Source organism: Mustela lutreola, chromosome 11 (assembly GCF_030435805.1).
Source record: "Mustela lutreola isolate mMusLut2 chromosome 11, mMusLut2.pri, whole genome shotgun sequence".
Taxonomy (NCBI): Eukaryota; Metazoa; Chordata; class Mammalia; order Carnivora; family Mustelidae; genus Mustela; species Mustela lutreola.
In genome coordinates this window covers 68,842,935-68,857,916 of record NC_081300.1, presented here as the reverse complement: position 1 = coordinate 68,857,916, position 14,982 = coordinate 68,842,935, and the positions used below count along the sequence as shown (strand labels likewise).

The 14,982-nt window shown below is 51.6% G+C and overlaps 1 protein-coding gene and 1 long non-coding RNA gene across 2 annotated transcripts; one reads left to right on the top strand and one right to left on the bottom strand.

Moving 5' to 3' along the window:
• Positions 1 to 538: 538 nt before the first annotated feature.
• PLA2G3 (phospholipase A2 group III) lies at positions 539 to 6,932 on the bottom strand. Its single transcript, XM_059140075.1, has 7 exons — positions 4,474 to 6,932; positions 3,326 to 3,458; positions 2,944 to 3,078; positions 2,326 to 2,633; positions 1,548 to 1,677; positions 1,325 to 1,441; positions 539 to 739 (listed from the first exon to the last, which is right to left on the bottom strand). The coding sequence occupies exons 1-7, from the start codon at positions 4,985 to 4,987 to the stop codon at positions 541 to 543; spliced, it is 1,536 nt and encodes a 511-aa protein (XP_058996058.1). The 5' UTR covers positions 4,988 to 6,932; the 3' UTR covers positions 539 to 540.
• On the top strand, positions 6,617 to 12,547 carry LOC131811473 (uncharacterized). Its single transcript, XR_009345953.1, has 3 exons — positions 6,617 to 6,673; positions 8,859 to 9,070; positions 12,068 to 12,547. It is a non-coding gene; the product is annotated as an uncharacterized LOC131811473 (long non-coding RNA).
• Positions 12,548 to 14,982: the final 2,435 nt, after the last annotated feature.

Genomic DNA, 14,982 nt, shown 5'->3' with positions numbered 1-14,982 from the left:
CAGCAGCTGTTGAGAAGGGACCCCCCAGGGAAAAGGGTTGGACAGTGCCCCCCCAGCCACCCTCCCCTTCCCTGGATTCAGACACAGGCGCTTCTGTGACATCCCATTTCCCATCGGCTGCCTCAGGCCTCAGCAATTAGGTTCCTGGGGCTCCTCTGGACAAGTTTTTGAGATACGTGTTGATTTTGCAACCAGGAGATACAGTACTCTTCCTCCTACCTCCGGAGGCTGCTGTAATAAATTACCCTTTCTTCATTCCCATCTGGCAAGGTCCAAGCCCAGAGCATCAGAGTGTGCCTCCTGAACACCATAGCCAAGCACAGAGGGGATGGGTCACCAGCTCTAAATCACCCAACACAGCAGGAGACGTGGTCCAGTATTTCAGCCTCACCTCCCCTTGCCTCCTGGCTGTCCACGGGGGTCCCGAGCCACGCTTCAGTCTAACACATGGAGAGGAAGCCAAGAACCCCTGGGGCCTAGCAGAGCTAGAGGCAGGGCCCCGTCTGGAGCCCAGGAGAGCTGGAATTGAGATCACCAGTTCTAGGATTTCTCTCTCCTGTTGGGTCTCTGCAAGGTCAGCCGCAGGCAGCGGTCATAGAATGACATGGGGGCTCTTGGGTGATCCGAAGGCTGCAACTGCCCCTCACCTGTGCCCACACCCCAGAGCTGGCGTCGCCTCTTTTGAAGTCGCCGCAAGTGCCGGGCTGGTACCTTAATGGCCCTAGGGTCTCTGGAACAGCTGTGGACCAAGAAAAGTGGGGCAGGTGGTCATAGCTGCCAAAGATCCCACCCTACTTTGCAGACTCAGGGGCTGAACCTGGCGCGAAGCAGGGCTGGGGCTAGGGAGGGGTTACACCTCGAATGGGGAAGGCAGAAGAAACCTGGGTTGGCACCCAGAGGCCCTAGTTTGGCCACCAGCTTGCTGCAGAGACGTGGGCCAATCTGGGCCTCAGTTTCCTCAGCCCTGAAATGGGGATGGGGATGGTAACAAGGGGCTTGCTCTGGGAATCAGAGCTGAAATGAGATTTTAGGTGAGGAGTGAGAGTTAAGCAAACATTTTACTATGTGCCAGGCAGACCTTGGGCTATGTGGGTTGCACATACCATTTCCCTGGTTTCTACAAGCTTTTTACAAGTAAGAAAATGGAGGCATGGAGAGGTGACTGAACTTGCTAGGTCACCAGGGAGCAGGGGGAAGATGACAATGGAACTCAGAGCTGCCTTAACCCGCTTCCCCATCCCCTCAGCCCTGGCACACAAAGGGAGGATGGGCAAACCACCCCTTCGGAAAACGCCCCCTCCCTCCTGGCCTGGCCACCACTTACCCTTTGCCCTCAGCACAGTCCAGTGGAGGGGCAAGCTCGAAGCAGGTCATGCCTAGCAGCTCCCAAAGCACGTTGGTGCCCTCAGGTGGGCTGTGGAGCCTCAGGAAGCGTGCCAGACTGAGGGCAGAGGTAGGCTTAAGCTGGGGCAGGGTCTGGCCACCCGGGAGCCCCTTCTCACAGACACAGCAGGCTGCCCACCCCCAAGGGTCCGAGCAGGCCTCACCGACGTGTGCAATTGCAGTGGAAGAGGGGCTCATGGGCGCTATTGAGCAGCTGGAACTTGGTCTCCTGAGGTCCAATCTGCTGCTCGCATTGATCCAGGCGGCGGAAGCTGCGGCAGGCCCGGCGGGCATCTGGGTTTGGGGGGCATGGTGGTGAGGGAAGCCCAGTACCCCAGCAAATCCCCACTGATGCCCACTGCCATTTAGGAGAAACAGAGGCACACGTGCTCAGCCACACAAACACAGGGTCCTCCTGTCTCATATCCTTCCTGTCTCATGTACACACACACACACACACACACACACACACACACGCACACACAGAGCAGTGCTACCATAGAACCCAGATTGTTGATCAGGAAAGGCTTTTTGGAGGAAGAGACTGCTGAGCAAGGATAAGAAGACTCAGGAAGAGTGCTCCAGGCAGAAGGAACTGCATGTGCAAAGGCCCAGAGGTGGGAGAGAGCAAGCTGTTTTTGAGGAACCAAAGGAGGCTTATAATACTGGAGTTTCAGCTGGGGAGTAGAGTCTGCAGGACCAGTGCCTAAGGACCCCTGTATGTGGGCACATCGTGAGTTAAGAGGAGCCATGGTAGGGGCTCAGTGAGGAGTGAAATGGTTAAGTTTAGGGCTTACAAAAATCCTAGCTGCAGCATGACCTGATAGGAGGTTGGGATATCCCAGTAGGAGTTTAGAAAAAGAAAGGAAGCAACACAACCCCTCACAGAGGCAGGGCCACCTTCCCATATCAGGAACCCCCAAAGTTAGGTTCTGTGCTCACCCCGGGGTTTTAGGCCATTATGTGGCCACTGGAGGCCTGGATGGGTGACCTCCAGCCAGGCTGTTGGGGACATATCAGGTTTGGTAGAGGCCTTGGGGACCCAGAGGGCTGTGGTGTTAGTTTTGTGGGTGTGCTCAGACCCTTTCCGCTGTGGCGGCCGCTTCTGAGGATGCTGCTTCTGTCGAGGCTTGCTGGGGGCTGGGCTTTGGAGGCTGGGAGTCACAGGGGTGGTGGGGGAGCTCCAGGAGGCATTGTAGATGGTCCTGGACTGGAGGCGGGCAAGGGGTATGGAGCCATATGTTCTACACCTGGAAGGTAGCAATTGGTGGCAATTGGTACTTCACAATCCCTTCCTCCCCCACCCACCACCCCCCAACCAAGAAGCCCCAGGTTCATCTCCATGGAGACCAAGGCTCTGCCAGTCCCATCCCTTATCCCACTGGCCTGTGTAGAGCACCCAGGGAAGTTCCTCATCCTGGGCCCTGCCCTGAGGAGAGCAAAGGGAGGATGAGGCATCATTTGCTGGAGGACAGACATACAGACAAGCCTCCCTCCTAGGGCTTGGAGCCTGGGCTCCCCCTCTGGCTGGGAAGGAGATCGAAGGAGGCAGCCACATACCCTCCCCACCAGTACCACGCCACACACGCCTCCTGTTCCTCAAGCACAAAGCAGGGGATCTCCAGCACATTGAAGAAGGCCACGCCCACGATGTCCGAGATGGAGTCGCGCTGGTTCTGCAGGCATTGCTGGAACCTGCCCAAGAGCTGGCACTCAGGTCCCTGGACCAAAGAGGGCCCCCCCGGCTCCGCCTCCAAGACCACCCAGTCACCACCATGCCAATGGTTTGGGATCCAAGAGTCTCTTCTCCTAGGCCTCAGCTTTCCCACCTGCAAGGTGGGGTCTGGCTGGCTGATCCTTTAGGGTTCTTTGGAATCGCAGTCTCTGCACCCAGGAACTACCCCCACCCGTGAGCCCCAAGCCCTCTCTACCCACCGCCAACCTGGCATCACAGTCACAATGGGAGATGGTGTGGAATCGGTAGTTTCGGATGCCGTAGCTATACTGGAAAGGCGAGATGTTCTGTGGGCAGCGGTCATGCTCCCGGCAGCAGAGATCAGGGCCTTGGAAGACCCCTGCAGGAAGCAGAGGGGGCATCAGCTGAGCAGGGTCTGGGGCTCCCCACGCTGGCTGTGCCTCGCTGGTACAGGGAGCAGGGGCCTTGTCCTTGCCCCAGCCCTGACACAGATGCCCTGAGTGGCCTCAGGTCAATCTCCCTCTGTGGGACTCTCGGTTTCAAAGCTTAAAGAGAGCAACCAGGCACAGGCTTTATTGGGCAGCTCCAGATGCCAGGGAGCCCACCCAGGAGGCTTTGTCTGAGAAAGGGACTTCCTCCAGGGAAGTGAAGTCTGCCTCCAGAGCTTCCAAGCTCACGCCCCGAATGAAACTCCAAAGTTATGAATGTGCACAGAATGTCATGGCAAAGAGGCAGGGTGCAACCTTTTTCACTGGCATGATGAAGCATTGATTGCCACGATGCCAATCTGCTCCAACTCAGGTGCCAAAGCCTTCCCCCAACCCGACGTGCGTGCACAAAGACAGCTGTACTGAGTACAGGAAAGTCATCCAAGTTTGTTACAGTCTGAGCAATGGTGCCTTTTACTGAGCATTTCCCAATTGCCTGGCACTTCCCACAGCCAAGCTCCCAGCAGTTCTGTGAGGGAAATGTCACCTCCATGTACTGGGGAGGAAACCCAGGCTCAGAGTTGGGAAGTGACTTGTTTAGCTTGCATTTGCTAACCCAGGCCTTTGGGTCTCCGCATCCACTCCCCTGGGTATCCTGCCTCATAAAACCACCTCTTGGGTAATGTATTTTGGCTCAGCCAACCTCGGACCCATCCCAGTCCAACCCCTCCCAGGCATGGTGATTAATGAGGACTCCGAGTTTGACGAGGAGGTTTCCATCTATGACCTAAATTAAGCAACCCATGATGAGACTTAAGGTCACCCCCATTTTACAGAAAAGGACGTTGAAATACCGAGTGATTAAGTCACTCGCCCGAGGACACACAGCCTGGGAGAGTCCGGGCCAGGGAGAAAGCCAGCACTCCCCCACCGCCCCCCAACACAGTCCACATCCCCATGCCTCACCCAGCTCAGAGGAGTTTCCAGCAGAATCCCCTACTCCACACCACAGCGTGCCAGGCATGGTCCAGCCTCTCTTCACCCGCTGAGGTCTTACGCTCCCAGGAGCTCCACCTGCTTGGTCTTCCCTGGTCTCTGCCGCTCGCTTCTCCCTAGCCCCTTCAGGCCCTCTGCAGGCCCTCCACTGACTCCAAAGGGTGGCCAGGGCTCTCTGCAGCTCGGGGCCAGGGGTGTGGATGAAGGAGCCCTGGGTGATCTCACCAGCACAGAGGGCACTGAAGGCTGCGGTGAGCTCTGGCTCGTCTTGCCAGCTACACGCTTGCAGCCTCCCATGCCTATCCCAGCGGGTGTGGAACAGGGCCAGTCCTTGGGCACCCTTGCTCAGAAAGCTCAGGGTCCCCAAGGGGCTGCCAGGGATGGGACTGGCCAAGTGGCAGGAGGTGCTGTCCCAGCGGAGGGCAGAGGGGCCTCCCACTCCCAGGAAGCTCAGCATCCCTAACAGCACTACCGGAACCCCCATTCTGTCCTAGGCCAGCCCAGTCAGACAAAGCCCCCAGGACACCTACCCCCGCAGCCCACGAGGCAGGAGCTTTAGCAATTGAGCGGAAGCAGTGCCCTGCAGACCCAGTGCAGCGGGACCAATGAATGGAGCTTTGGGAGGAGTAGGAAGGAGGCTGGAGTATGGGGTGATCTCAGACTTGTAACTGAATCCACCGGCTGGGCAGGCTGCTGATTGGCCAAGGAGTGCACTTGCCAGGGCCCACGCCCCCATTCACCACGCCTTTCTTATCCAGTCACCTGCTGCCAGCCCCGCCTGGATGGGGACTGTGGGAGCCAAAGCCTTGGGCTGTGGGGCAGGGGGCCAGGAGGGGATCTCTACCTTCCTGGAGAGGGAAGAGAGCTCAGGGGCTCAGAGGAAGCTCCCAGAACTCCGTCCCCAGACCCTTTCCCCAGTGGTGGCTGCCACACCCACCTCCATGAAGTTGGCAGACAGCCATGGCCTCTGCCAGACCTAGGTGAAGGGGGTGAGGGAGGCCTGGGGCCCTGTGGCCACTACCCCATCTCCCAGGGAGGTTCTGAGGCTTCTGGGAAAGGAAGCGGCTATCCCCTGGCCACCTGGGGTACACCACTGCCCAGAGCTGGTTCTAAGAAAGCCTCTAGGCATAATCAGGGGACAGCGCCCCAGGGCACCCCACTTCCTGGGACTCCAAGACACAGGCCTGGCCAAGCAGCAACCCTCCCAGTCTGATATATGGTGGAAACAGAGCCAGAGAAGGCCTTGAGAGCACAGAATAGGACAGGGCTAATGCTCTGGACTTGAAGGGACTGGAGTCCCCAGAGGAGTGGAGGGCTGGGCAGAGGGCTGAGTCTGCAGCCAGCTCCATCCTTGGACTTAGCCACCAGTGGGACACAGCAAGCATCATGCGTTTCCCAAAGGACAAGAATGATCTCTCCGTCAGGGAAGGGCTACTGCCAGCACGAGTTTCTGTGTCCCAAAGCTAATGTATCACCCAGCTTCCAACCATCCAGGAAAGCTGGGATGCTCATATGCTATTATGAAGAAACTGAGGATCATCAAGGGGGAGGAAACTTTAGGTGACAGGCTCCAGTGAGGGAGGACTTCAAGGCTGGAAGCACGGCTCTCAGAAAGCTTTGCTGGGAGGTCAGGGCTGGCAGAGACAGTGATCTGACTGTCTGTCTGTCCATCAGCCCATCAGCCTACTGCTCCCCAACCTCCCTCTCAGTCTCCATCCTAGGAGGGCAAGGCCTGGTGAGGCAGGGCCGTGGGTAGAGCTGGGGAAGGGAAGCTTACTATACATAGCAGGGGGAAGGAGGGGTGGCTGGGTGTGCAGGCCCATCTCTGTGCTTCAGAACCAGCCAGCTCCTGCCTCTCAGAAGGTCATGGCTGGGGACAATGAAAAGGGAAAGAGGGTGGGAATAGCCCAGCAGCCAAAATCCTCTCCAGAAGCAGGGGAAGGGAGTGTGGACTAAAAAGAGTAGAGGCAGGAAGGGTAGGGAGACCTGGGGTTCCCAAAGGTAGGGACACCACTGTCTCTCTGGAAAGAATTCCATTGTTTGGAAACCATGTTCTGGTAACTTTACCCAGTTGTAGGAATGGCCACTCACCTCTGCCCTCTTTTCTGTACTACAGAGTCCATCACCCAGGAAGGCTGGGAGGTCCGGTGGCAGGAACTCACCTTTCAAGGTCAGACATATGTAACTTGAGTCCCGGCACTGTGGGACCTCAGGCTTTGAAGTCTTAACTTCTTTGAGCCTCAGTCTCCTCATCTGTGTGATGGGAATAATCACAGTGGTCGGTTCACGGGATGTTGGGGAAGGCTCTCTGCACAGTGACTGGCACCCAAGACACTGTTGCTAAAACCTCAGGACATCCCTGGGCAGGAAACAGTTTAGCCAGGAGAAAGCAAGTCCCCAGATTTTCAGACCACAGCATCCACAAGAGCTAGTCCCTGCTAGGCCATGACCTGGTTGTATGACTTCATGCTAGTCCCTGCCCCTCTCTGAGCCTTGGTTTCCTCCTCTGTACAGTGAAAAAAACAATGGAAGTGACCTTTGAGGTCTCTTCCTTTCTAGGCCCCAAAGGAAGGCAGGCTGAAGCCTGCCTAGGCCTCGAGGGAAGGTGTCACTGGGTTTTTCCTCTTCAGATTCCACCTGGTGGCCACGTCAGTCAATGTACAGGATAGACTTCGGAGCCCTGCCTCCCACTGGAGTGCCCCTCAGAGGCCTTGGCACAAAGGATCCCAGAAGTCAAACCAGCAGGACAGGATAGGATGGGCCCCACCCTGCAGACAGAAGAGGAAATGAAGTTTTCCTCTGGATTCCCACATGTCTGGGGTTGGGCAGGGTGCACAGTGGGTGCCAGGGAAGGTGAGAGGCTGGGGTCCATGGGATCCGATCATTTATCCCTGTCTCTGTCCATCAGTCCTCACCGCTCTGTCTCCCCGGGCTTCTCTCTCATCCTTCGGTCTCTTGGTCTCTTGCCCTCTCTGGCTCTGATTCTCCTCGTTTCTTTCTCTCTCCCTCTCTCTCCTCCATTCCTCCCTTTCTATCTCATTTTCTCTTTCCTTTCCTTTTCTCTTGCTCACCTCTGTCTGTCTGTGCCAGGTTTTGCTGTCCCCTCCCTCTGAGTTACTGTCTCTGCCTGTCTCCATCCCACCCTCTCTTCTCTCATTTCTCCACTCTCTGGCTCTGAGTATCCCTGCCCTCTCCCCAAACTCTTTCCCTTTTTTTCCCGTTTCTCTTTTAATGTTTTCCCTCTCATTGTTTTCCTCTCTTTTTGTTTCTTAATGTCTTCTGGTTTCTCTCCTCCCTTCCTCTTCTCTTTCTCATTCCTTCCCTTGTTATGTCTCATGGTTTCCTCGTTTGTGTGTGTGTGTGCGTGTCTGTTTCTCTCTCTTCATTCTTCTCTCTTCCTTCTCTGTTTTCCCCCCCTACACCCTGACCCCAGACCCAGGACCCAGTGCATCCTGCCCTTCCCAGGCCATGACCTCATCTAATGCTCACAATGCCTGCCCCTCCCTCGGGAGACTGGCAGGGCAGGGCTTTCTCAGCCCTTTGTTGAGATGGATGGAGTGAGGCTTCACAAAAGAAGGAACTTGGCAAGAGCCACACAGTAGACCAGGGGAGAAGATAGGTCAGATTTTTCTTGGCCTGTGAGGAGGACCTCCTGTGACCCTGGGAGACTCTTGACTCCCCTACCCTCTCCCCATCTCAGGCACTTCCTCCCCACTGCCTGGAGTCCTTGGAGCTTGTATTCCCTCCCCCATCTGGAGGTCTCTCCACAGCTCTCTGTGCTGGGAGAATGGTGCGGGCAGTGCCTAGCTCCAGAACATTCTGCGTTCATTTGAAAACAGTTGAGTGTCTACTACTGCCAGGCAGAGGCAGAAGCCGTGAACAGAGAGAGGAGGGGAGGAGGAACAGAGCATGTTCAAGTCAGGAGATGGAAAGGAACACATTTTCTGCCGGGGCAGAGTCTGGTGGCCCAGGGGAGCCTTACTGTCAGTGGGGTCCTCTAGGAAGCCACCACCAAAATGGAGTTAGAAGTGCAAGAGATGTGGTGGAGGAAATGCCTGTGGAAGATAGAGGGGATAGGGAAGACACAGGATTGGACAGGGAAAGCCTTCAAACTGTTGCAAGTCTGACATCTATGAGGAGAGAGTAGAAGGGAAGGAGAGCTGGGTAAGACCATCACACCTCGGGGCCAGTCTGAGCAGATCTCAGCCAGCCAACAGGGAGCTCTAGGCCAAAGATTGCCCATGGAAGAGCCCCAGCTGGGCAGACACAGGCAGGCCCGAGTGCCCTGGCTGTGCCCTGCCATTAGTTGGGGGCTGCCCAGGAGGGCAGTGACATTTACCCCGATGTTGCTACAGATGCTGAAGTTGCTGCAGCTGGTCCTGCCACATCTGGGAATTTATCCACCCATTTGGCTGGGGCAGCCCCCGCCGCAGATCAGAAGAAGAAACTCAACGGGCAGTTGGAGTCTGAAAGCTGGGAGGAAGCGCAGTTGGCAGTCTTCTTCCAGAGATTCCAGGGCTGAGGAGTAGGAATCTGAGTACAGAACTATCCCTCATAAGATTTCCAGGTAAGAGGGGTGCCTGGCTGGGTCAGTGGGTTAAAACCTCTGCCTTCTGCCCAGAGTCCTGGAATCCAGCCCTGCCTGGGGCTCTCTGCTCAGCAGGGAACCTGCTTCCTCCTCTCTCTCTGCCTGCTTCTCTGCCTATTTGTGATCTCAGTCTGTCAAATAAATAAATAAAATCTTTTTTAAAAATTAAAAAAAAAAAAAAAAAGATTTCCAGGTAGGGATTCAAACCCAAGTATTTGTGGCATAAATGAAGCCCAGTTCCAGGTCTCAGGGAATAAATACTGAGAAACAACAGTGTTTCAAATTAGACATCTCAGAGGCCATTGGTGGCCCAGTTGGTTAGCCATCTGACTTGGTTAACCAACTTGGTTAACCAACCATGCAGGGTCTTGGAATTGAGCCCTGCATGGGGCTCTCTGCTCAGTGGGGAATCTGTTTCTCCCTCTCCCTCTGCTCCTTCCCCCACATGTGCACTCTCTCCCAAATAAACAAAGTCTTTTTAAAAAAACTAGACATCTCAGTAGATAGGAAGAAACACATTAGATTCAATTCAACAGCTTATTAAACTATGCGTAGAAGAGAGACAGAGAGAGATGGGGAGTCAGAGGGACCCTGGAAACTATTCCACTAACTGAACAATATTAGAAGCTGTGGTGTTTTAAAGACGTGCACGAATTCTCTGATATTCCTCCTTTCGAGTGGTGGAGGCTACTTCCTCTCCCCTTCAGTGTGAGATGTACTTAGTCACTTGTTTCTAATATATAAAATGTGGTGGACATGACGCAACTTCTGAGACTCAGTGATAAAAGGCATTGTTCCTTCCTTCTTGCTCTCCCTCTTGTATCAATCGCTCTGGGGGAGCCAGATGACACGTCATGAAGACACTCAAAGACACCCAAGCAAGCCTACAAAAAGGCCCACATGGTGAGGAACTAAGGGCTCATTCAACAGCCATACGAGGAAGCAGATCCTTAAGGCCCAGTCAAGCCTTCAGATGAATACAGCACCACCTGACCTCCCCTGCCCTCTGCCTTTGGTAATAGCTTTATTGAGATATCGTTCACATACCATACAATTCCCTCACTGAATGTATCCAACTTAATGGTTTTAAGTACAGAACATTTTCATCATTTCAAAAAGAAATCCTGTAACAAGTAACAATCATTCTGCCTTCCTCCCTTCCTCTAATTAGCCACTAATCTATTTCATGTCTCTATAGAGTTGCCTATTCTGTACATCTCATATAAATGGAATCATACAATAGATGGTCTTTTGTGACTAGCTTCTTCCACATAGCATGATGTTTTCAAGGTTCATTTCTGTTAGCATGTATTAGTACTTCATTCCTTTTTATGACTGGATAATATTCCATTGTATACGAAAGTTCCATTTTGTTTATGTATTCATTAGCTGATGGGCCTTGGATTGTTTCCACTTTTTGGTTACTATGGATAACGTTTCCACAAACATTCATGTAAAAATTTTTGTGTTAACATATGTTTTAATTTCTCTTGGGCACATACCTAGAAGTAGAATTGTTAGATTATGTGGCAACTCTATCTTTAACCACTTGAAGCACTGCCAGGCTGTTTCCAAAGTGGCTACACCATTTTACATTCTCACCAGCAGTGTTTGAGAATTCTGATTTCTCCACATCCTTGCCAACATTTGTTGTTGTCTATCTTATAGGCATCCTTAGTGGGTGTAAAGTGGCATCTCATTATGGGCTTTGCTTACATTTTTCAGCTAATGATGTTGATTATCTTTTCATCCTTACTGGCCATTTGCATATTTTCTTTGAAGAAATCTGGCAGATATCTTTACTGTAACCTTGTGAGAACCTGAACCAGAGCCACTCAACGAAGCTACTCTTTAATCCCTAATTTTCAGAAACTGTGTGATGGTAAATGTTTGTTGTTTTGAGATATTATGTTTTGAGATATTTATTACACAGCAAGACATAAGTAACACAGAAGGATTCAGGTATATGTCTTGGGTACCCACTATTAATATTACTGGAAGTCCCAGCCAATGCAATAACATAAGAAAAAGAAATACAGGGACACCTGGATGGATTAGTAGGTTAAGCATCTGCCTTTGGCTCAGGTCATGATCTCAGGGTCATGGGATCAAGCCCTGAATTGGGCTCCCTACTCAGCAGGGAGTCTGCTTCTCCCTCTACTCCTGTCTCTCTCCCCTATTTGTGCTCTGTCTCTCTCAGCAATTAAAAAAAAAAAGAAATATTAATTGTTAAGTTTGAAATGGAAAAAATAAAACTGTCATTGTTTGTAGATTGATTTATCCACCTAGAAACTGCAGGTGTATCCAATGCCTGGGATGGGAAAAAGCAGTGTAATGGAATAGAATAAGTCCAGGAAAGATCCAGATTTGAGTCCTAGCTTCTCCCTTACTTTCTGTGTGATCTTAGGCAAGTCCTTTTGCCTCTTTGTGCCTCATTTGTAAAATGGGGATGAGAATAGTGCCTATACCATGAGGACTGATGTGATTGTATATAAGGTACCTCCGTGGCTGACATACAGCCTTGGGTAAGTAGACAGGGATTTGAAGGCAGGAGCCAGGCAGGATCACAGGGCGACTAATTTAATGCCCAGTTTCCAGGCTGCAGAATGTGGGCTCCTTCCATTGTTCCAACTGACTCCAGCCTGTCAGTTGGGTCCCAGGAGGTTCAGTAGATCTTACCCACACCCTGAGTTCAACCTCTGATTCCACTTCCCCTCCCTAATCAGCTTAGGGGAAGTCTTTTATCTTGGCTGGATCCCATAATATTATCTATCGGTTGGTATGCTCATGCCTACCTTTTTCTTTTCTTCCCTTTTCTTTTCTTTTCTTTTCTTTCTTCTTTCCTTCCTTTCTTCTTCTTCTTCTTCTTCTTCTTCTTCTTCTTCTTCTTCTTCTTCTTCTTCTTCTTCTTCTTCTTCTTTTCTCTCTCTCTCTCTCTCTCTCTCCCCCCCTTTCTTTCTTTCTTTCACTTCCCAGGAGTGAAAGGAGTGAAAGGAGCTCACTGACATCAGGTCATGAATAGCCCATGTGAGTTCATATGGCATGAGATCCCACCTCCAGAACTGTTGGGAAACAGGGAGCAGAATGGGCCCTGAGAGCTCTGTCTAACTCAATGTGGTGACCACAGGGGGCCTCGGGGTATGGGACAGAATGCCACTGAGGACAAGAATCACAACCCTCCTATTCAGGTGTCACTTGACATTTATATTTTCACCAAGCCCAAGTGGTAAGGTTGTCAGATAAAATACAGAGATGCCCAGTTACGTTTGAATTTCAGAAGTCAGTGAATAATTTTTAGTTTAAGTGTATGTTCCCAGGGGCGCCTGGGTGGGTCAGTGGGTTTAAAGCCTCTGCCTTCAGCTCGGGTCATGGTTTCGGGGTCCTGGGATCAAGCCCCACATGGGGCTCTCCACTCAGCAGGGAGCCTGCTTCCCCCACCTCTTTGCCTGCCTCTCTGCCTACTTGTGATCTCTGTCAAATAAATAAATAAATAAAATCTTAAAAAAAAAAGTTTATGTTCCCAACATTGCAATTATTTTTTGGTTACCTGAAATTCTAATTTAAGTGGGTATCTTGTGTTTTTTATTTGCTGCATCTGATGACCCTACATAGCAGTGAGATGAGGATAAGCAGGGCAGCAACTCTTCATTCCCCTTCACAGTGGAGGCACAAGGAGGAGATAGGACTTGCCCAAAGCTCCGCTGCTTATCCACCTTTTCAATCTACGTAGGGCTCTTTGCCTGAGGATGAAACCTGGGCTGTTTGTTGGCTCTAACTCAGAGACCATAGCTCACAATACCCGCCCCCCTTCGCTCTTTGGGTTGGACTGGCCCTTGAGGACCTTGGGGACCTTGGGATTCTAACTCACTCAACAGAACTGAGAGGGTGGTAGAGAGCATAAAAGAAGGATCAGGAGACCAGAGGGGGATCTGACTGCAGAACTCAAGCCCTGGTAGACTAAATAATAAATATCCCACTTCTACAGCCAAGCACTCAAGTTCTCAAGCATAGTTTTTGTTTTGTTTTGTGTTTTTTTTTTTAATTTTATTTATTTATCAGAGGGGGGGGGGAGAGCGAGCACAGGCAGACGAATGGCAGGCAGAGGCAGAGGGAGAAGCAGGCTCCCCGCCTAGCAAAGAGCCCGATGTGGGACTCAATCCCAGGACGCTGGGATCATGACCTGAGCCGAAGGCAGCTGCTTAACCAACTGAGCCACCCAGGCATCCCTTGTTTTGTGTTTTAAAGATTTTATTTATTTACTTGACGGAGAGAGAGAGCACACAGAACCAGGAAGAATGGCAGGTAGAGGGAGAGGGAAAGGGTGAAGCAGGCTCCTCCCTGAGCAGAGAGCTCGACATGGGGCTTGATTCCAGGATCCTGGAATCATAACCTGAGCTGAAGGCTGAAGGCAGACACTTAACCGACTCAGCCACCCAGGTGCCCCTCAAGCACAGTTTTATCTGTCAATTTGCCCAAAGTCAATGACAAATAGGAGTTAGAGCTAGAACGAGACTTTGGGCCTCTTGACACCCAGGGCTCTTCCTGCTGCTCTTGGGTCTGGACAAGAGGGCCCAGGGAGGAGCCCCCTCACGCCCAGACTAGGGAGATGGGAACAGGAAGGCTTGCGGGTTCAGCAGAGTAGGCGCTTCCGGAGCCCACAATGTTTGGGGCAGCCTCTGCTACCATCTAGTGGGCACTCAAGGCCAGCACCTCATAGAGAGCCCGAACAAGGTAGGCTGTCTTTGCAAGTTTCTGGTCCCTTTTTGCACCTTCCTGGTCCTTCTTCTCTGGTCTCTACCCTCTAACTCACTGTCGAACCGTGATAAGCCCTTCGCCTCTCTGGCTCTCAGTTTTCTCTCTTGGAATAGAGATTCTCCAAATTGCAGCAGGCCTGATCTTTCTAAAACAGCCCTCACCACGTCTGTTCCCTGACCCACCCTGGGCTTCAGGTTGTGAAGCCTGTCATACCATGCATGATTTAAGCCTACCAGATTCCCACTTCTCCACTCTAGTGATACAGAGCTATTTTTATTTCTTTAATAACTGGATCCTCTTAAGACTTTTGTATATGCCATTCCCTTTGCCTAAAACACTCTCTTACTTGGCTTATTCCTACTCATCCTTCATGAGTCAGTTTAATTACCCACTCCAGGAAGCCCTCTTTCTTGATGCCCCCACACGACAAGTGTACTTTAGGCCCCCAGAGAAGATTGATTTAGGTCTCAAAGAAGTTAGGAACCTAGAAGAGGTCAACTTCAGTCCTAGAAGAGGTCCTTTCAGTCCATTCAGTTCATTCAACCCACCCACAGTTTCAGGGTTCAAACTAACCTGATTTTCCATCCCACTCTGCCAGTTAGGCAATATGAACTTCGGGTCCACCTCTTTCTCACAGGTAAATAAATTACGCTCTGTCCACTAGTGCTGGACAACAGAACTCTTAACGTGAGCCACAAACATAATTTGGAATTTTCTAGTCACAGTTTAAAAAGTAGAAGAAACAAGGGAAATTCATTTTCATGATCCATTTTTTTAAAGAGTTTATTTATTTATTTGACAGATGGAAATCACAAGTAGGCAGAGAGGCAGGCAGAGAGAGAGGGGGAAAGCAGGTTCCCCGCTGAGCAGAGAGCCCGATGTGGGGCTCAATCCCAGGACCCTGGGATCAGGACCTGAACTGAAGGCAGAGGCTTAACCCACCCAGGTGCCCCTCATGATCCATCTTTATGTAATCCATGCATAAAATATTATTTCAAAATGTAGTCAATATTCTAAAATTATCAATGACCTATTTCACATTCTTTTCCTCATACTAAGTCTTTAAAATCTGGTGCGTATTTTACACTTAACGTATGTCTCAATTTGGATTCCATGAGGTCAAAAGCCACTGTATT

Excerpts from the sequence above, each read along its gene's own strand:
- PLA2G3 (XM_059140075.1), bottom strand. The coding sequence starts at position 4,987 with ATGGGGGTTCCGGTAGTGCTGTTAGGGATGCTGAGCTTCCTGGGAGTG. Across the intron at positions 3,459-4,473 it reads TGGAAACTCCTCTGAGCTGG|GGGTCTTCCAAGGCCCTGAT; the intron begins GTGAGGCATGGG and ends TGCTTCCTGCAG. Across the intron at positions 1,678-2,325 it reads TAATGGCCTAAAACCCCGGG|ATGCCCGCCGGGCCTGCCGC; the intron begins GTGAGCACAGAA and ends CCCCAAACCCAG.